Genomic DNA, 22,650 nt, shown 5'->3' on the forward strand with positions numbered 1-22,650 from the left:
TTAATTAAATATGTATTTCCTAATAATGATTTAATTAACAAGAAAAATTGTAAAAATCTTAGTGATATTGAAAATAAACGAATTTTGAAAATGCCAACTTTTAGAAATAGTTAATATTAACTGGAAATAACTAATTAATAGAAATTTTATTTGCCCAAAAATAATTTTTACTTTCCAAAATCCTAAAGTATAATTGAAAAGATTATGTAATATTAATTTCCTTTTAAAATCCTAAAAACTGTAAAAATATATTTGAAAGTTGTTTTCCTTTTTTTATAAAAAAAAATCCTAAACAATAGAAATTTGTATCATATTTTTAATTCCTAACCAAAACAGAATTGTAAAAATTTATTTAATAATATTTTTAAAAGAGTATTTGATGATGAACATGATACTAAAATAATTTAACAAAAGAATAGTAAAATTAGTATTACTAAAACTGTAAAAATAGAAAAAAATATTTGATAGCAATTTATTTTTTCTGAAATTCTAAGAGAAGATAATTGTAAAAGATTATATGATAGTAATTTGTTTTTCTAAAATCTTAAACAAAAATGTAAAAAAGTATTTAATATTATTTTATTATTTTAATTGTAACTAAAAAGGATATTTATAAAATCGAATGTTTTCGTTTAAATGAAATCCTAGCAAAATATAAATTTAAAAGCCTATTTTATAAAACATTAAATTAATTCATAAGAACATGTATAATGTTGTCATTGACTAAACTGCGTATTTGAATTTCATTACTTTTTACTTTTTTATTAAATTTCTTATTTCGGGTTATATTCACTTTAAACGTTTTGGTATAGTATTTTTTCTAATCCTAAGTACAAAGTTTATAAAAATTCATCGATGCATCATGATTATAAAATACAAATATTAGTTTAAACTTATGTGAGAAAACGAGGTTTTAACAATAAAATAAATTTCACACAATATATGCAAAAAGCAATCATAAAAATATAATAATTTTTTTATTATTTTATGTTTTTTATTAAATTATAACATCAAAAAATCTGTTGTAACGCAATGGGCTCATATATCATTATTTCTAATTTATATGAGCCCATTGCGTTACAACAAGATATCATTATTTCTAATTTCATTAAATTATAACATCAAAAAATCTGTTGTAACGCAATGCGATTTCGGAAGAAGATATCATTATTTCTAATTTATATTTATTTTAAATATTATAAAATAAATAATCTTAAAAACAATTATGGTAATTAATAAGATTAATTATTGTTTATCTCTTTCAAAGTTGCTAACTAACACGATCGTGACACATGTCAATAAAATTTTAAAATTATGACAAGTGTTTACAATTATATACATTTTGATTATGATTATGACATATATTCATAAAACTATATACAATGATTTATTTTTATAATATTATAATGTAAAATACTTTTAGATAAGATAATATAGAATATTTTAGATAATACTGATTATTAAATAAATAAAAATTCGTTTTTGGTTCATATGTAATTATATATTAACAGATCTGATCTAATTATTTATTAATTATAATAAATATTCTAAATTCTCAAATTTTTAAATTGAAAACGAAAAAATATTTTAAAAATAATAATATAAATATTTTTGAATTCTTTACGAACTATTTTTCAGAAATTATCACAATGAGTGATTTTGATTGTGTTAAGAAATTTATCTTAAAATTATGATTCATTTTATCTTATGTGATATAATATATATATATAAATATAATGAGTTTAATATTAATAAACCAAATATAATATAAAATATTTTAATGTTAATAAAATAAATATAATATAAATTTAATTATGATATTATCATTATAATTTTTAATTATCTCAAGATAGTGATAATAATAAATTATCAGCTAAATCATTAAAATTATTTATTAAAATTAATAATGGAGCATAAAATATAACTTATCCTAAATTTATGGATAGCATGACAAATTATCAAAATATTGAAAATACTAATTAAAATTATCGAAAATAGCGACAAATAAGTGAAAAACCTAAAATGATGGAGAAGTTGACACATAAGCGAAAGCCAAAACATAATTTTACAAATAATAATATAAATATTTTTGAATTCTTTATGATATTATCATTAGAATTTAATTATGATATTATCATTAGAATTTTTTAACTCTTCTCAAGATAGTGATAATAAAATTAATTATTAAAATTAATAATTGAATGTAAAAGATGAATTATCTAAAATTATGGAGAGCATGACAAATCAACAAAATATTGAAATTACTAATTGTAATTATTGAAAATATTAACAAATAAGAAAAAAATCTAAAAATAAGGAGAAGTTGACACATAAGCCAAATCACTTGGTAAATAATAGTATAGATGATGTAAATATAAATATTATAAAATAAAAAATATTATAATTATTTGAAATAAATGATTTCATAGTAATTTTCCTTTTTATATTATACCAAGAAAATAATTGTAAAATAATTATGGTAATTAACAAGATTAGGTATTATTCATCTTTTATAGATAAATACAAAGCAAAATAAAATTATAAAATATTTTTCTGCAATTTTAGTTTTTATAAAAATAATTTTTAATAATATTGTAAATAGTAACATATTAATAAAAAGAATTATAAAACTTTCATTTACAAAATAAAAATAAAAATAAATTTTATTTTTAATTTTATATTTTTTTATTTTCTAAAACCCTAAACAAAATATTATTGTAAAATATTATTAGTTTACCTTTTCTAAAGTCCTAAGCAAAAAGTTTTAAATACATATATAATTATAATTATATAAAATAAGTGTATTTATTAATTTTCATTTTATAACTATTAACCAAAATAGAATAGTTAAAAATATTTTATTGTTGTTTCCTTTTAAAACTAATTTTATGAAGAACATGATATTAAAAGTATTTATTTAATCTAAAGATTAAAAATATAATGATATTAAAGGCGGAGTTTAAAAATATTAATGTTAAGAAAATATTTTATATTAATTGTAGATGTTCTGAATATTAATTATTGTTATTTTGTTTTGATATTTCATTTTATTATCTAAAATCTCAAATAAATGATAATTTTAAAAGATTATGTGATATTTTATTTTATTTTAATCTAAGATTTATAAGCATTTTATCCAAATTCTAATTTTCCGGTTTAATAGTTTAGTTAAAATCATAAAAATACAAATACTCATATTTATTTATTGTACTAAACTTTCTCATATCTTTTAACCAAACATAAAAAATTAAAAAAAAAATGTATTATAATTAACTGGAATTGAGTTTTTTTTAATAAAATATTGTTTTCTAAATCTTAAAGAAATGTAATTAAAATAATTATGTGTTCATAATATTCCTTTTGTAAATCCTTTAAAAATATAAATAAGTATATAATTATATTTTTGATATTAGTTATTATTTTTCTATTCATATACATTCTATCAAAAAAATTCTAAAACTTTATTTAGATGGTATTTTTACTATTTGAGAAACAAATTAGGAAGACCATGATAAAAGAAGATATATAATTATTTTTTAAAAAATATTAATGATGTCAAATAACGAATTGTAAGAATAGTAATTTAAAAAATATATATTTAATAGTACTTGGAAAATTTATTTGATATTAGTTTTTCAATAATTTATTTTTTGCTACTAAAATCCTTAAAATGATGGTAAAAGATGATGTGATAGTAATATTCTGTTTCCAAAATCATATACAAATAATTTGAAAATGACTATCTAATAAAATTAATTCATAAAAAATTACATTTTAACTAACTATTGTCTATGTATAAACACATTTTGAGCTGGCGACACTATAACCAATCACGTCAAAACTTTCTTTAGGGCATTATAACTAATGATGTTTATGTACAATTAGACGGTTTTTAAAATCAAGAAAAATATAATATTATGTTTCTATAAATAATTTATATTTCGTATTTTTTTCTTTTTGAATCATATTATTAATTAAATTGTTATCATGAATCATTAGAGAAACAATGAATTCAAGAAATATTTTATTTAGTATTATAGAAACATATTTTAATTCTTTTTATTTTAGAAAAAAATCATACATGTTCTGAAAATTAAAATTAATTAGTGTTTATACGAGAAATATAGTTTGGGGGGGTTATATGCATTATTCTCTTCTTGAAAATATATTACTATAACTGAAAATTCAAAGTAGAAAATCTTAATAATGAAGGACATAAGAAAGTATATGACACTATTAATGATTCGATTGGTTTAATTAAACTTTTAAATTCTTTGTATTTTATTCTTTTAGCTTAGGTTCGGTTTAGATGTTCAAGTCTGAGTATTTTCTCTAAGCTTAGGTCCAAGGTAGCTAATAACTCTTAATCCACCTTTGTATATTAAATTTTCAAGTGACTCTAAGTACAAGATTTCCGGGATACAAATAGAAACTTACGTTGAAAATAAAATCCTATTCATAAAATAAGTTTCACATACAGTAAAACTAATGATGGAAATATTTTCATCATTTTATGTTTTCATATATTGAAATATTATATAAAACCCGTGCAACGCACTGATCCATATCTAGTTTTGAATAAAATATATAATTAATTACAATTATTTCTTATTGTACACTTATTTTTTTTTGTAGTTTTTTAAAATTAATTTAGTTTATTTTAAAATTTATTTTAAATATATACATTATACAACATAACGTTAAAATGTAAATCAAAATTAAAGGGAATCAAATTTTTTTATGAGTTGATCTATTGTTGTCTTAATCTGTTAAACAAATTCAAGTATTTCATTAACTATATATTTATTATATTTTTGATAAAGCCATAGAATTAATAAATTCAATAAATAAATAAATAGCCATAAAAACTAATGACTAAGTGAACAAATTCTTCAACAAAAAAATATTATCTAGAAAATATTTAATATAAATATTAAAACAAAAAGGGTTCAACAAGCTCAAAAATATTATAGAATAAATTGTATAACCATTGATTCTCTACTTTCATTTTGATTCAGTACTAATATTTATTTATTGCTTTATCACATTTTAAAGTTTTGCTTAATCTATGTTAGTTATTTGAGGATTCTAAATCTAATATTAAGTTTTTGTTCCTTAGATAACTTCGAAAGAAAAGTGACCAAATTAGATTTCATTAAAAGGATAAATAATAATTATATGCTCATTTATAATTTTAACTAATTATTTATGTATTTTAAAATAAGTAATTATTGAAAAAAAATCATGGATATTGTTTTGGAAAATGCTGTTTTTCTTAAAATATGTTAATTCATTTAAAATTATTATATAGTAATTCATTTAAAATTAAATTAATCAAATTATTTTTCACATGCTTTTCCTAGAGTTAATACTCTATTAATATAATTCGTATAGATTTTATTATAATAAAATTAGCATGCTTTTTGAATAGTAAAATAAATAAAGGAGACATAAATAAAACAAAAACAGGAGGGAAGAATAATAAAATATGTTTGTTGTGTTCTTGGTTCTTTTATATTCTTATGTATTTAATTTTATTTATTTGTCGAGATACATGTATTTTTTGTGTTACTATAAATGTGAACTAATTAGTTTTATGTGTTTTTAAAACATTGTGATAAATTGAGTAAGAAAGATCAATAAAAATGACATGTTCTACAGTTGTTAAAATCAAAGATAGAAAATATAATGTAAATTGCAAGTAGGATAAATAATTTTAAAATAACGAGATGTATATTTTGTGGTGTAAAAAAAATTAAAAATGTAAAATAATAAAAATTTATACAAATAATAATATTTTATTTTGATATAATATTGGATCTCACATCAATATTAAGTATATATGCCTAAAATAATATAACATTTCATTTTTAGATAATTATTTCTTCTTATTAATTAATCAGATTTAATTAAAATATGTATGTTTTAAAGAAATAAATGGTTTGTTTAACCCATTTAAGTGAGAGTTTTAAATCGTAAAATATACCCTCAAATATTTTTTTAATGTTTTAACTCCTCAACTTACGAATTGTTAATGTATGTCACCCTCCGTCTATAATTTTGTAACAAAAGATTATATATGTTAGCAACTTGTAAGTTCAGGGGTTAAAATACTAAAACATTAGTTGAGGGTTTATTTTACAATTTAAAAATAGTCGAGTTATTTAATCACTAAGACACATTTTTAAACCAATTGGAAGAAAAAGATAAATAAGTTGATATTTTTCTAATTATCAAATATTTTCTTTTAACTAAGGACATTTTAGCTTAGAAAATATGAGGTGAACTGGAACTTTCAATGGATGCAAGTGAAACTGGGGAACGACCTGATCACACTTCAAGGAGACCCGAGTCTCCACTCTGCTCTGGTGTCGTTGAAGTCACTTTTAAAGACATGGGAGAATGAAGAGGAGGGATTGATAGTAGAGTTTGGAGGGTTACACACAGCCATGATGAATGTGGATACGATTATGAAGGAATAGGAGTCAGTGTTTGCTGATTTCATTGAGATATTTAAGGAACCAGTGGGACTTCCTACCTCACGCGGAAGAGAGCATTTTATTGTACTGGAACACGATGCGAGACCGGTGAGCGTTCGTCCATTTAGATACAGAAAGAGGAGATCAACAAAGAGGTAGCAGCGATGCTGGCTGCAGGTATTCTCCAAACTAGACATACGCTCGGGTTATCTTCAAATACATGTGCGAAGAGAGGATGTACCTAAAACAGCATTCTGCACACACGATAGACATTACAAATTCCTTTTAATGCCCTTCGGGCTCTCCAACGCACCCACAACATTCCAATCTCTAATGAACGATGTCTTCAGGTCACTCCTACGCAGGTCCATCTTGGTGTTCTTCGACGACATCCTGGTCTACAGCCAAACCAAAGAAGAACACAAAAGACACTTGGTGGAGGTCCTGTCTCTTCTAAGACAACATCATCTCTACACAAACAGGAAGAAGTGTCCGTTTGGTAGCAGAAAGATAAGAGTATCTAGGACATGTTATATCAGCAGAAGGGGTAGCAGCTGATCCAGAAAGAATTCGAGCAATAGTTGACTAGGAACAACCGCGAAATGTGAAGAACTTACGCGGATTCCTCGGCCTCACAGGATACTACAGGAAGTTTGTGTTGGGATATGGTCAGATAGGAAAATAATTGACGTCTCTATTAAAGAAGGATAAGTTCATGTGGAGTACAGAAGCTACAGCTGCTTTCGAGAGTCTCAAAACCGCGATAACGAGAATGTCAGTCCTAGCAATGCCGGATTTTAACTCATTGTTTGAAGTGGAATCAGATGCATCAGCAGTCGACATGGATGCAGCATCGCATACCTATTGCATTCTATAGTCAAGCTCTCACAGACCGTCAGAAGCTGAAATTATTCTATGACCATCGCCTTCGCTATTCAGAAGTGGAAACACTATCTCGTGGGAAGAAAGTTTGTGGTCAAATTAAACAGACCAAAAGAGCCTTTTCCTGCTTGAAAAAAGAGAGATCAACATGGAACATCAGTGCTGGCTCACCAAATTACTGGATTTTGATTTCATCATTCATTACAGACCAGTGTTAGAGAATAAGGCAGCTGATGATTTATCTAGAAAAAAAGTGGAGGTTGTCTTGGGTGCACTTTCTGGTACCGTCAGCTAAACAAATGGAAGAGGTTTTGGGGGAAGTAGATCAGGATATCGAGTTGCAATAGCTAATTGCTGAGTTGAAAGAGGACGCCTCATCTCACCCAGATTACAACTTGGTTCATGGGAAACTTTTGAGAAAGGGGAAGCTAGTGATGCCAAGGAGTTCTCCGTTGGTAGGTTTGGTGATGAAAGAGTTGCTTGATAGCAAAATTGAGGGTCACAGAGGGGTTTTCAAGACACAAAAGTGGATTGCTAAGGTATTCTACTGAACGGGAATTATGTCGGATATCAGGAGGTATGTAGCTCCACAAGTATTCCACTTTGGCACTAGGGGGTCTTGTACAACCACTACCAGTACCAGAGAAAGTATGGAAAGACATCTCTATGGACTTTGTGGAAGACCTCCGTCGATCGAAGGAGTTCAATGCAGTCATGGTCGTCGTCGACAAGCTTACGAAGTATAGCCATTTCATCGCCTTGAGACATCCCTTTACCTCTACTGATGTGGCAGTCATTTTGTGCAAGAGATCATCTGCCTTCACAGGTTTCCTCGCACGATTGTATCTGATAGGGATCGGGTCTTCACAAGCTGTTTCTGGAAAGAATTATTTCGCCTAGCAGGTACTTGGTTGTGTTTCAGTACAACATATCACCCACATTCTGACGGACAGACTGAGGTGACCAACATAGGAATGGCGGTGCTTTGCGAGTGAGAAAACGAAATCATGGGCTAAGTTCTTACCTTGGGACGAATTCAGCTACAACACCTCTCACCATTTTTCCATCAACATGTCACCATTTACGGGTCTCTATGGGACAGACGCGCATGCATTACTAAAGTATGAAGCTGGCTCCACCATGAATGCAGATTTGGAAGCACAGTTGATAGACAGAGATGAAACGTTGAGTCTACTGCGTGAGCAACTACACAAGGCTCAGCAGTTAATGAAGCAGAGAGCAGATGAGTTGCGCAGAGTTGGAGTTATGTGATGTGGATAAGGTGTACTTGAAAATCCGTCCTTATCGTCAACAGACTCTGGCGAGATGTGCTAATGAGAAACTATCGGCCCGGTTTTATGGACCTTTCGAGTTGGAAGCAAAGGTAGGGAAGGTAGCCTATCGCTTGAAGCTGCCTGCAGAGGCTAAGAACCACAACACTTTCCATGTTTCACAACTGAAGAAGGCAACCGGAGATGTAGATACAGTTATAGTGCTCTTCCTCCTCAGTTAACTGCTGAGGGTGTGATGGAAGCACAGCCAGAAAGGGTGCTGCAAACTCGAACTGTGGAATATTCTGCAATGGAGGAGCTGCTAGTCAAATGGAAGGGGCTACTATCTTATGATTGCACGTGGGAAGACAAGTCGAGGTTTCAGAGGCTGTATCCTAACTTTGACCTTGAGGACAAGGTCAATTTTGGTCGGCCGAGTATTGTTACGTATGAAGACCATCACCCACCGATTATTCATCAGTATCAAAGGAGAAAGAGTGCAGCGAGAAAAATGCTTGGAAATGGGTCTTCTTGGGCTGGAAGGAGTTAATATCTTGGAAGAGTTGATTACTTGGAGATGAAGAGATTCTAAAAGTAGTAATAGTAGTAACAAATAACGGCTTTGGCCAGGATGAGACAAAAAGCACATGGAGTGTTTTTCATTAGTTGTGCGTGTGTGCACAGCTGGATAGTAGTGAGTAGATAACCGCACATGGGGTGTCGGTTATGGCTAAGCGTGTGTACAAGACCTAAGAGTAGTATAAGAAGTCAATCACTTGTTTTGGCTGCTTATCAATTGTTTAATCATCTGGTGTAAGGGTCAGAGAAAGTCTCTCAGGGGTTTCTTGCAACTGTGATCTTACAGTTTCTTATTTTTCAGATTTGTTCTTTCTTTTGATACAAGTATCATAACATCCAACCTCGTGTCTCGGTCAAGTCCCTGCGTTTGGCTCATCCTCCGACCTGATGGCTACACTATGAAGCCATGGGGTCGTCTCGAATCATGGCGTGAGCCAGGCACCTCTGACTCTCTCGGTTACAAGTTCCAGCTGTTTCAAGATGAATTTGATACTGTGATCTCATCATCGTCGTCGATCAGCACGAAACTTGGCGGGTGGTTTGCCATCGACGGGACCATCATCACCGCAGCCATAGTCAATGCTGCCTCTCTGACTCTCTCCAATGAAAGTTTTGATCTTTCTACAAGATCATCAAGAACCGGTTCAGAATGCGGGTCGGATTTAGGGTTCTGCCCCAAGCACGATGTAACTTTAGGTTTGTGATGTCGAATGCGGTGGAAGGAGTTGAGAAACAGAGCAAGCCTAAGGTGAAACTAGGTGTGAAGCATGTGACATGCTTGGAGGATGCTGCATGTGGCTTTAGCAGCTGCAGTGAATTTAAGCATGGATGCTTGTAGACTCTTCACCCACAAGATAAGGAAAGAGCTGAGGCAACTAAGTAGTGGTATTGGTGTCGTTACTACTTATGTCGTTTTGACTTGGGAGAATAGTTTCTTCTTCCACTAGAATAATATTAGTTTCTAGTGGAAGAAAATAAGAAAATTATTTTTGAAATTTATAGTAAAGGTTTGATTTTAGAGCTTTGAATCAATTGACAATGGAGTATCTTATTTTTTTTTTATTACACAACTCACGAGTAACACTCAAACAACACTCAGAAGACATCAATGTATATATCTTCTTTAAAGAAACACACATTTGAAAACTCACAATGGTAAACAGAACAATATCATTAGTCACACTTCATGTTCATGTAAACATTTGAGTTTCCGCTTAAGTTTCTATGACTTTATAAATCTCAAGGCCGTTGATAAGAGGAGGAAGAGTTGAATTACCGGTCATAGTGAAAGTGAAATCGAATATCCCATTAGGAGAACTCACAGCTCTTGGATTGAATATAGTTGTTATGCCAAGCTTTGGGGGACTAAAGAAGCTGAACCAAGGTAAGCCACCGTTGTAAGTAATGTTGAACTCTCTAGTTTCATTAGCTTCAAGATTCTGTATTTCAGCGAAGTGCATGTATATATATGACTGTGCAGTGATTTCACCGAGAGTCCAACGTAAGTTCAGAGGCTGAGTAGGGTCTGCAGGGATCATAGCGGTTTTCGCTACGAGTTGAGGCACATCGTAGGAGTTACTTGTATCCACAGGAAGGTCTGTGCTTATCGAAGTTGTGTTGTCTTGTCTTTAATGAATGACACCCAGATTCGGTCATGGATGTCCTCATCGTACCTATACGCGAGCATCTTTTGTTATTTACAAATAAGAAAAACAGAACAGCCATAAAAACTGAATCGAATAATCCAAAACCAAACAAAATTGTTTTACAGTTTGGTCTTGTGTTATATTCAGGTTTATCATTGCTATCTATGTGGACTTAATTCATTTATTAACATTTCTCTTCACGCTCAATTTTGAACAATTGTTGGATGACTTGAGCGATTGTGAAAACAACATCCACATCCACAAAGTGGCTCAGCTTAGAGGAGTTCTGATACCATGTTGAGTTTAGATTTATTATGATCTTTTAAGTTAAAACTAATCTGCAAAGTTGACTGAATCTAAACGTTTATATATTAGTTAATCATTTCTCTAGTTGCCAATGTCAGATTTCATTCATGAACATTTTTTCTTTCTATGAGAAAAATCAAGAACACAAACAGATTATGATTTTAAGTGTTCTATAACTTTTTTTTTGGAACGCCATTTAGTGTTCTATAACTATTTTAATAAAAAGACAAACTGTAAGTGTTTCAAAAAAAAAAAGACAAACTGTAAATTGTAACCGGATTGACCTTATAAAAAACAGATTGACCACCTAAATATTAAGAAAAAAAAAGGATGCAACTCTTATGGGAAATATTCCGTTACCTGATGAACGATGGAGTGGGTGAAAAGTAAACTCTGTTCACTAACATCAACGATCCGCTTTGACTCACGTACGTATTATTATTGTTCAACGGACGTAGTTCCAAGGAAGAAATAAACGGTGTCGTTTCTCCTGTTTTGACAAGACAGATTTGGAGATTGTCTTCTGTTAAGACATGGATGATCTCGCGGATCAAAGTACTGCCCACTTCTCGGATTGAAACAGAGGTCCATTTGGTCAGACCAATGTGAAGATCAAAGCTAGGGAGTTGATTCAGACCGTCGTAATTCCCGTACAGAAAGGTTCCTCTGATCAGATACCTCTGGTTCGTTGTCAGGTTGAAGCTGTAACAGTTTCTTTGACCATCAGGGAAACTTCTTAAGTTCCAAAACCTGTTGTTGAAATTGCGTCCTTAACGTGTCGTTGATCCTCCCGACCACTCCACTGTCGATGTGAGTCCCGTCTGATAAGTATGTTATGTTCGTCGTTCTCTCCACATAGGTTGTGTCCTTTGGGACCAACCCACAATCCAAGCTGATGAATCCTGTTCATTAAAATAACTTTATCATACAATATGAGTGGTAACTTGAAGAACAAGATATATATCTTATGAATCAAATGTCATGGGCTTTCAAATCTCGTGAAGCTAACGTGCTAGTCATTTACAAGTGTGTAAATGGATGGCTATTATCTTGATCTTCAATATTTTATACAAAGATATTTCTATTATGATATCCTTATGTAGTTATGTGCTAGACGTTAAAGAATATTTAGAAAATCCTAAAGTATTCAGTTACAAAAAAAAATCCTAGAGTATAACAGTACACTAATGCTATTATATATCAACTCAATAAAGTTTATTCTAAGATTGTAGCACAAATAATTTGACAGGATGATTAATCTGCTGAGAAATCAGAGTGAAAAAAGAAAACGAAAATATGCAGAGTAAATAATGTTGGTTAAGCTTGAGATAGAATAAGTTGTCTATATCCTAACCGAGATATGGTTTAGGAATATATTTGGAGTTATCTAAAATATAAGATAGGAGTTATCTATAGCCTAAAATGTCGTTGTTGTTTAACTTTATAAGGGTTTGCAAGTGTGTTTGCTAAACCTAAGAGTTTGAAGAGGTTGTCTTGTGTTCTTGAGTTTTGAGTTATTTTCTCAAGGTTAATAAAGAGAGTTATTCTTTATACAATTCAATCTTTTGAGACTTTATTTGGTATCAGAGCCTAACATACTTGCAACGTTAGGTAATCGAGCATGGGAGACAAGAAGGAGGAAGATACGTCTGAGACGAAGATGAAGGAGACCGGACCATCCTCCATCAAGTGTCCGATGTTAACTGCTGCAAATTATACAGTATGGTCAATGCGTATGAAGATAGCTCTAAAGGTCAATAAGGTGTGGGAGACAATAGAGGAAGGAATAAAAGACGAAGATAAGAATAACATGGCAATGGCTCTGTTGTTCCAATCCATTCCTGAGGCATTGATCTTACAGGTAGGAGAGCTTGATAACTCAAAGGCTGTTTGGGATGCTATAAAGGCAAGACACGTGGGTGCTGATCGAGTACGAGAAGCTAGATTGCAGACCCTAATGGCGGAGTTTGACAGAATCAAAATGAAGGAGACAGATACTGTTGATGTCTTTGTCGGAAAGCTTTCAGAGATTACATCTAAATCAGCAGCACTTGGTGAAACTATTGACGAGCCAAAACTTGTGAAAAAGTTTCTGAAAAGCTTACCGCGGAAGAGATACATCCATATCATTGCAGCACTTGAACAGGTCCTCAATCTCAATACAACCAGTTTCGAGGATATAGTAGGAAGGCTCAAGGCCTATGAGGAGAGAATTGGTGAAGAAGAAGAGGAGCGACAAGAGGACTCAACCAATCTGATGTATGCAAATACAGAGTCGAGACAGCCTGTTCATGATAATTACAGAGGAAACAGAGGAAGAGGTGGTCGCTCTTATTGGAGAGGAGGAAGAGGTCGTGGTCGTTCTTATTATCAGGCAAATCGTGGTGAGAGAGATGATTCAAAGATCGTGTGCTACAGATGTGATAAGATGGGGCACTATGCGTCGGACTGTCCTGACAGGTTATTGAAGCTGCAAGAAGCTACTGAGAAGAAGGATGATGAGACACAGGAAGCCGAGAACTTAATGATGCATGAAGTGGTTTACCTGAATGAACAGAAGGTGAAACCAAGCATGCTTGGAGCAGACATGGACTTGAGCAACTTGTGGTATTTTGATAACGGCGCCAGTAATCACATGAGTGAAAACCGTAGCTTCTTCACTACTCTAGATGAAACTGTTTCAGGAAAAGTAAGATTCGGTGACGACTCACGTATAGACATTGCTGGAAAAGGATCCATACGCTTTCTATTCAAGACTGGGGAGAAGAAGATACTACACAATGTGTATTATATTCCAGACTTGAAAAGCAACATAATCAGTTTGGGTCAAGCCACAGAGGCAGGTTGTGAGGTGCGTATGAAAGGTGATCTTCTGTTGCTATACGACCGTACTGGTACCCTTTTGGTCAAGATCAGTAGGTCAAGAAACAGGCTCTATAAAGTGGTGCTAGAAGTTGAACAAGTTCGATGTCTGCAGCTAATCTCTCTCAGTGACTCTACCAAGTGGCATACACGTCTCGGACACATAGGTGTTGACACTATGAAGGTGATGATAGATAAGGAGTTGGTGAAGGGGATACCGAAGATGACAATAGAAAAGGAAACATGTTACTCATGTTTGCTTGGCAAACAAACAAGGAAACCTTTTCCTTAAGCTACAGCCTATCGTGCATCGAAAGTATTGGAGCTTGTACACGGGGACCTGTGTGGACCTATCACACCCTCTACACCAGCTCATAAGAGATACGTGTTTGTCTTGATCGATGACTACAGTCGCTATATGTGGACTGCTCTGTTAAAGGAGAAGAGCGAAGCATTTGACAAGTTCAAAGGCTTTAGAGCAATAGTTGAGCAGGAGACGAAGGCCACTATACAGACACTCAGATCTGATAGAGGAGGCGAGTTCACAAGTAATAAGTTTCGGGAATACTGTGAGAAGAAAGGAATCAAGAGACATCTGACTGCGCCCTACACTCCGCAGCAAAATGGCGTAGTGGAAAGACGGAACAGAACTCTGTTTGAGATGATTAGGAGTATTCTCAAGAACATGAACATGCCTAATTATCTGTGGGGAGAGGCTGTTAGACATGCGACGTATCTGATAAATAGAGTTGCAACAAGATCACTGGAGAAGACTACACCATACGAGGCTTATAAGGGGAAGAAACCAAGCCTTAATCATGTTCGAGTATTTGGCTGTACAAGCTTTGCGAGAACAGAAGCTGTGGGAAGGAAGAAGTTGGATGATAGATCAAGGATGTTAGTACACTTGGGAACTGAGCCTGGCTCTAAGGCATACCGTCTGTTTGATCCAACCACACGCAAGATCGTTGTTAGTAGAGATGTGATCTTTGATGAAAGTAGAGGTTGGAATTGGAGTAAAGATGAAAACAAAGTATCTGAAGGCTTTGTTTTGTCTTATGGAGAGTTTGGGAACAGTGGTTTGCGTGAAGAAGAAGCTACTAGTGAAGTAGATGAAAGTGGAACTCGAGTTATGGGTAATACTGTTGGGACTGGTGAGACAGAAGAAGGTAACAATGGAGATACAGAGTTTACAGAGGAAACCGCTCTGAGTGAAAGTGATGGAGAAGAGGAGTCAGATGCAGATGAGGCACCGAGAAGGTCAAACAGAACTCGTAAGAAGCCTGGCTACTTGGATGATTACATTTGCTTGGCAGAAGTAGAGGGAGAGCGCCTTCTTCTTGTGATTAATGAAGAACCCTGGAATTACAGTGAGGCAAAGGAGTCGAAGGAATGGGTCTTGGCCTGTGAAGACGAGATCGAATCTATAACTAAGAACAAGTGTTGGGATCTTGTTGATCTACCTTTTGGGTGTAAACCAATAGGTTTAAAGTGGGTGTTTAAGGTGAAGAGAAACCCTGACGGTAGCATCAACAAGTACAAGGCAAGGCTCGTTGCCAAAGGGTATGTGCAGAGACATGGGGTTGACTTTGATGAGGTATATGCACCTGTTGCTCGTATTGAGACAGTTCGGTTCATCTTGTCTCTAGCAGCATCAAACAACTGGGAAGTTCATCACCTTGATGTTAAAACAGCGTTCTTGCATGGTGAGCTTAAAGAGACGGTTTATGTTACACAACCTGAAGGCTTTGAGGTTAAGGGAGAAGAAGCTAAGGTCTACAAGTTGAAGAAAGCATTGTATGGTCTCAAACAAGCACCACGTGCTTGGAACAATAAGCTAAACGAGATTCTTCAAGGTTTGAGGTTTGAGAAGTGCTCTAAAGAACCATCACTATACCGGAGAAAAGGAAAGGAACATCTTCTCATAGTTGCTGTTTATGTGGATGACTTACTTATCAATGGTACTAGTGTCAAAAAGATCATCGAATTTAAGGAGGAGATGGCTACTAAATTCGAGATGAGTGACTTGGGAAGACTAACATACTACCTTGGTATCGAAGTTTTGCAGACTAATGGGTGCATAGTGTTGAAACAAGAGCGTTATGCCTTGAAGATTTTAGAAGAAGCGGGGCTGAGTAACTGTAATGCGGCTCAAGTACCTATGGAGATGAACCTGAAGCTGTCAAAGGGTTCCAGAGACAAATGCATTGATGCAGGGGAGTATAGAAGAGCCATTGGATGCTTGCGCTATCTTCTCCATACAAGACCTGATCTGGCCTTTAGTGTTGGATACTTGAGTCGTTACATGCAGGAGCCCAAGGAGTCTCATGGAGCTGCACTTAGACAAGTTCTCAGATACTTGCGTGGTACTCTTGCTCACGGACTGATATTCAAGCGCTCGAACAAAGCTGGAATCATAGGCTACAGTGATGCTAGTCACAGTGTGGATGAAGACGATGGAAAGAGTACTACTGGTTTTGTGTTTTACTATGATCAGTGTCCTATTCCGTGGTGCTCGTCCAAGCAAGAAACGGTGGCTCTGTCAAGTTGTGAGGCTGAATTTATGGCTGCCACCGAAGGAGCGAAGCAGGCAATCTGGTTGCAGGAGCTCTTTACTGAGATAACTAGTGAGAAGTGCAGGAGGATTACTATTCGGATTGACAATAAGTCTGCAATAGCTCTCACTAAGATTCCGGTCTTTCATGGTAGGAGCAAGCATATTCACAGAAGGTATCACTTCATCCGCGAGTGTGTTGAGAGGGAGCAAGTAGAAGTTGAGTACGTTCCAGGGAATGAGCAGCTAGCAGACATCTTGACGAAATCACTTGGTAGACTCAAGTTCAGAGAAATGAGAAGTTCGGTTGGTGTTCATGACACAAGAGATTGGGAGTTCAAGCTTAAGGGGGAGAATGTTGGTTAAGCTTGAGATAACTTAGAGAATAAGTTGTCTATATCCTAACCGAGATATGGTTTAGGAATATATTTGGAGTTATCTAAAATATAAGATAGGAGTTATCTATAGCCTAAAATGTCGTTGTCGTTTAACTTTATAAGGGTTTGCAAGTGTGTTTGCTAAACCTAAGAGTTTGAAGAGGTTGTCTTGTGTTCTTGAGTTTTGAGTTATTTTCTCAAGGTTAATAAAGAGAGTTATTCTTTATACAATTCAATCTTTTTAGACTTTAAATAATAACCAGACTGATCTTGAGCGCGTGCTGATTGAAAATTGGCAAGAGCTATGGTCAAGAGGAGCAAAACACGATCAGGAGCTTTCATTTTTCAAGTGGTTGCTCTACTTCAAAGGAGGGCTAATTATTGGGGAAAGTCGCAAAGATTACACTAAAGGGGTACTTGTCAATTTACCAATGAAGGTTATGTAAACTATGTGCTAAATCTTCGACATTTATATTACTCAGGTGATTGTAACAGTACCTTATTTTATTTTTCTAGTAGAAATTTAGTATAATGTATTTTTAAGTTTGGCATGACTAGTTCAGGGACTGAGTAAGCCGAGAATCAGTCTCGGCAGAGTCGAGTCTGGGCCTAGATATAACGAATTACGCTATTGGTCTTATAATCTCAAATCCACCATTCTTTTTAACTCGGAAAAATTGAGATACATAGTATCGATAAGAAACCAAAGATAAAGAACATAAACCAAACAAAATAAAACAAAGATATAAACAGAGCCTAAAACCCATATATGTCCACAAGTCTATTCCTTTTACCTTTCCAAAAGAATTCGATATCAATAGAACTGACCTAAGGAACAAATCTTTTGAGCAGTCCCAACCCTGAAGAGAATATCACCAAGCGATACTAAAACCAGCAACATCAGAAACAATCGAGAGGTCAAATCTACACCAACTCCAGCAGCTGCTATCCATGTGAAACTTGCATGATCAGAAACCACCACTAAAACTAAGATACAAGGACAAAAGACCTTGAAATGCTATTTGGGAAAATGTCAAAGAAGACCACCAGCTATTACACGCGGACATTCGCAAGACAGCCAAGTGACCTACAGAACAAAGACTGTCCACCTCCTCGCAAGAGAAAAACTGAAGGTCAAGTTAACTGCTTCGTCTATAAACCATCTCCCAAAACCACAAAGGCCCAAGATAAGGTCTAGTAGATACTTCCACAGCGAACATAAATCACAAAAAACGAACCCAAAAAGCCAACTTAGGCTGCGACGAAGTGACTGAAACAGTAAGAACCAAACAAAAGCAGTATTCCCACGACTTCAACTAATACTAATTCACCACAGAAGAACATAAGTTCCGGTGATCGAGATGCTAGAAAAACCATCATTCCCAGAGACACAAAGCCGGCGATAGAGATGCTAGAGGAACCATTCTTTCCCGGAGACCAAAAACCGGCGGTAAAGAGCTTTGAAAGCCTCTTTCTCCGAAGTCTTAGCCGCTCCCGATGACGGTGAGAACCACCAACCACCGGAGCAAGAGAGAGAAGACTGACGGCTGCTCTTCTAACTAATCTCAAATCCACCATTATATTTGGATTTCTTTCAATAATTAGTGGTTGAACACAAAACTATTTTTTTTTATATAAATATTGCTTTGTCCTATTACTCTAAAAATTCAGCTAATTCACAAAATCATCATTATTTATTTAATTCTATTATTTATAATATGTTTATTTTATTCAAACATCTTCATTTATATCATTCATTTACGAAAATATCATTGTTTTAATATCACTAGTCAATAATCACCATTAGCAACCAAAACCAAGCTTTAAATGCACTTCAAAACATCGATTTATACATCTCTCATCTCATTTTTAACACACAAACCATCTATCTTGAATTATTTTTGAAAAATTACCCTTTACCTCTAAAATATATGAACCTTATTATAAATATGAATTTCACTTCTATGTATGTTTTTAGAGGCAAAAAGTCACACTACACAAAATTATATTATAGAGACACACATTAGAATAAAATTAGTGTATGTAATATAGTTCTTATATTTTAAAGGGAAAATATAGAAGTGAGTTTGAAATGCTCTTCTAGAGTTTAACTTGATATTCCCCTTGGTCGAGTTTGATTGTGTGTCTGAGATTTATTATTTCTTAGGTAAAAAATTTGTGCCATACAATGAGATAACTAATGAGCTTATATAGGCTCAGTACAATGATTTAGAAAGCTAAGAAAAATGAGAAAACATGCTGAAATTAAGAAAACTAGCTGTTATGCCTTAATGAGAGAATCTCAGCCAAAATGGGAAATGTGTTGAGCTGCTTGTATCTGGACAACTTTGGGAAGATCGTAGGAGCCTTTGGGATCTTCTGATTGATCATAGAAAAAATCGCCAATATGCTTGCAATCTTGGAGAGAAAGAGCCGTTGGGATTTATTGTAAATCTGCTTTGGAAATGGCAAGTTAAGATGGTGAAGAATCTGGCTGATCCAATGAGGTCTAGTTCATGGTGTCAACTCTCCATCTGGTCTTAGATGTAATGAATGATCTCCTGGTTTCCACACGTGAGTTTTAGTTGCACACTCCTTAAGCTTAAAGAATTACTTTTCTTAAATAGAACCAGTTCGGATGCAGTGTAGGTAGCCTGATTTGTAAATGGTATATCTCCTAAAACATTACTCTTTTTGATATGAAACAAATTCGTCGTGTTCTCTGGTTGAATTGAGAATCTATAGGAAGTGGTTTCATGGTCAAACTCCTCATGGTCGCAAAGAAATCCTTCTTTGAATGCACCTATGTTGCTGCTGGCTCCAATGTAGCTTGTATGATTGATTTAATGAGTTGGTGGTCCAGCTACTGACTTGAGATCCTCATCACAACCCCATAGATCATAGGGGTAAGTGGCTATGGCTTCAACCTTTTTTTTGCTTCTCAGGCGTAAATGATTCAACCCCATCTCTTCAATATGAGGTTACAGTGTTAATGGCTTTGACCCTGACGATCAGTACATTCGTCTAAGAACTCATCAAAATTAAATTCATGACATTTTAAATTTTAAATGGGTTTATACTTGTAACGCCTCGATTGCATTCGTCTGCATGCACGCCTCGATTGCATTCGTCTGCATGCACGCCCGTTCACTCAGCAAGTGGGATTTACCATCTAGTTGATGTTTCCTAAATATTGAAGGCTTTCAAAAATTTATTTATTCACTAATCACTACATGATATTTGGTCTCAATCACACGCTACACACGATATCACGAATCATTTTTAATAGGTGATTTTATCTTTTAAATATTGCAATTTCAAGTACGAATAATTCTGAAATTCTATTAGGACAAAATGACTAAAAAATAATTTCATTTTGGTGATATATTTAATTTCTTTTATATATATACTAAAAATCGGAAACGTTACTATATATTTTTTCATTTTTGTAAATTTAAAAGGTTAAATCTGAATCTATTAATTAAAACACGGACTTAATCCCCCGGGTGGGCTAAAAGGATGCAAATACATATCCATTCTTTTGAACTCATTATTAAATGCCCTCATATGCTCGCATGTGATGATCCTTAATTAATTAGAATTCAATCCGCGGGGGTGAATTCCGGTTCCTTAATATCGTGATCCAGTGTCTACATCCACTTGGCTGCATTCACCCATTCTGTATTGTCTTTACACTCAATCTATATTTTCTTGAAGAATAAATTATACAGAGATTGGTATAAGTGTGGTAACTTGTTTGAGTTTGTACCACCCTATGAATGTCCCCACTTGACGTTGTTAGCGGCGGAGAATCACATCCATGCACATGTCAGTTATAGTATGCAAACAAATAGACTTTTTTTTTTGAAAAAGGGCAACAAACAAATAGACATTGCTATTAGAATTTATACACTTTCAAATTAGAAAGTATATAGATGGTTTTGTCCTATCAAGAAAAAGAAGACGATAATGCTAAATAACTATAGAACTAAGTAACAAAAATTTCTTTTTGAAAACTAGGGTTTATATTCTACAAAAAATTGCTATCTTCTTTTTCACTTGCAATTCATGTACTAGTTTTATTTGCGACTTCTGCTTATTTTATTTTATGTTTAAACCAAATAGATCTAGGTATTGTTTGCTTAATAGTGATAAAGTCATGATAACACTTTTATATATCAGTTTACTTCACCACAAAACTACATTTTATGATTATACTTTAAAAAGAAAAGTCAATTCTCCAATGTCAAAGTTTCCCAAAACCACTAGCTAATCTCTCATGCAAATAACGCCTATATAAGTGAGACCCAAGCATACACTCCTCATACCTACTCATATAACACAAACAATATATCTTCCTCTTACACACAAACATCAACGAATCAAATTTTTTGATAATGAATACTTTCACAGCCACATCAGTTCTAATCGTTGCGATTAGCGTTTTGCTTACTACATCCAGCGTTCAGAGCACTGAACAGCAAGACTTCATAAACACTCACAACGCCGCACGTTCGCAGGTCGGAGTACCTAACCTTGTATGGGACGCAACGGTCGCGAGCTACGCACTGAACTACGCAAACGCTAGAAAATCCGACTGCAACCTCGTGCACTCGAACGGACCGTATGGAGAAAACCTAGCCAAGGGAAGTAGCAGCACGTTCTCGGCCATATCGGCTGTGAATCTTTGGGTCGCCGAGAAACCTTACTACAACTATACTACCAATTCTTGCACAGGTAGGTATATATAATATATACAACACAAACAATTCATATCCCCAAAAAAGTAATAATAATAACAATTCCTTATTTTAATAATGGTGAATAAATGAATATATATATATATATATTTAATCATTTGAATTTCAAAATTACAGGTGGACAACAATGCTTGCATTACACGCAGGTGGTGTGGAGCGAGTCAGTGAAGTTAGGATGTGCTAGGGTTCAGTGCACCAATGGTTGGTGGTTCGTGACATGTAACTATGATACACCCGGGAATTACATCGGAGAGTACCCTTACTAATCTTGACAATAATATGAATTAACATAATATATAAAGATATTTATGAATAAAGTTAATTTGAATTACTACTTTTAAGAAAACAAATATCTTTCAATTTCAGGATGTAATAACTTATAAGTTTCACATAAAGAGGTTGTAAGGTTTACCATCCTTTCGCAATTAATCAAAAGTTGTTGTTGTTGTTTTTTGTTGTTGCAATTTCCATTATGTATCGAGAATGTTTGTTATACTCTCAAATGTTATTGATATCCTGGTTATAGTATATTTATTTCAACTTGCTGGAAAAACAAGCTTCAAATTTCAATTTAGTTTCAATTCGCTACCTAATTAACCACGACCTCTACAAGCTCATGTTATTAAAACTCTGGTTAAGCTAATCTTTTTATTAGAATTCCTATCAGAAGTCGACCTCTACAAGCTCAAATTTTTTTTTAAAAATTATAATACGTAAGAATTTTCAAATGAAAAAAATAAATTATGATTTATAACCTCATTTATATGTTTGTTTTTATAAAAAGTTAATTTTAGTGACAAATACATATGTATTAATCAACATGAATAGAGATAATATGATCATGTATATAATAAATAGTTATATATAATATGTAATATAATTAAAAGTTATTTTAATAATTTTATGTTTATCTATTAAATTAGATAATTGAAAG

The 22,650-nt window shown here is 33.3% G+C and overlaps 1 protein-coding gene and 1 pseudogene across 1 annotated transcript; both read left to right on the top strand.

The window, feature by feature from the left end:
• Positions 1–8,888: 8,888 nt before the first annotated feature.
• LOC108833033 (uncharacterized) lies at positions 8,889–10,243 on the top strand (annotated as a pseudogene).
• A 10,983-nt stretch (positions 10,244–21,226) lies between these two features.
• Positions 21,227–22,232, top strand: LOC108833035 (pathogenesis-related leaf protein 6). The gene is made up of 2 exons (XM_056994980.1): positions 21,227–21,693; positions 21,834–22,232. Exons 1-2 carry the CDS (start codon positions 21,354–21,356, stop codon positions 21,980–21,982), a joined length of 489 nt encoding a protein of 162 aa, XP_056850960.1. The 5' UTR covers positions 21,227–21,353; the 3' UTR covers positions 21,983–22,232.
• The last annotated feature ends 418 nt before the right edge of the window (positions 22,233–22,650 follow it).

Source organism: Raphanus sativus, chromosome 1 (assembly GCF_000801105.2).
Source record: "Raphanus sativus cultivar WK10039 chromosome 1, ASM80110v3, whole genome shotgun sequence".
NCBI classification, from domain to species: domain Eukaryota; kingdom Viridiplantae; phylum Streptophyta; class Magnoliopsida; order Brassicales; family Brassicaceae; genus Raphanus; species Raphanus sativus.

Coding starts and splice junctions, on each gene's coding strand:
- LOC108833035 (XM_056994980.1), top strand. CDS start 21,354: ATGAATACTTTCACAGCCACATCAGTTCTAATCGTTGCGATTAGCGTT. Junction 21,694..21,833: donor TACTACCAATTCTTGCACAG/GTAGGTATATAT, acceptor TCAAAATTACAG/GTGGACAACAATGCTTGCAT.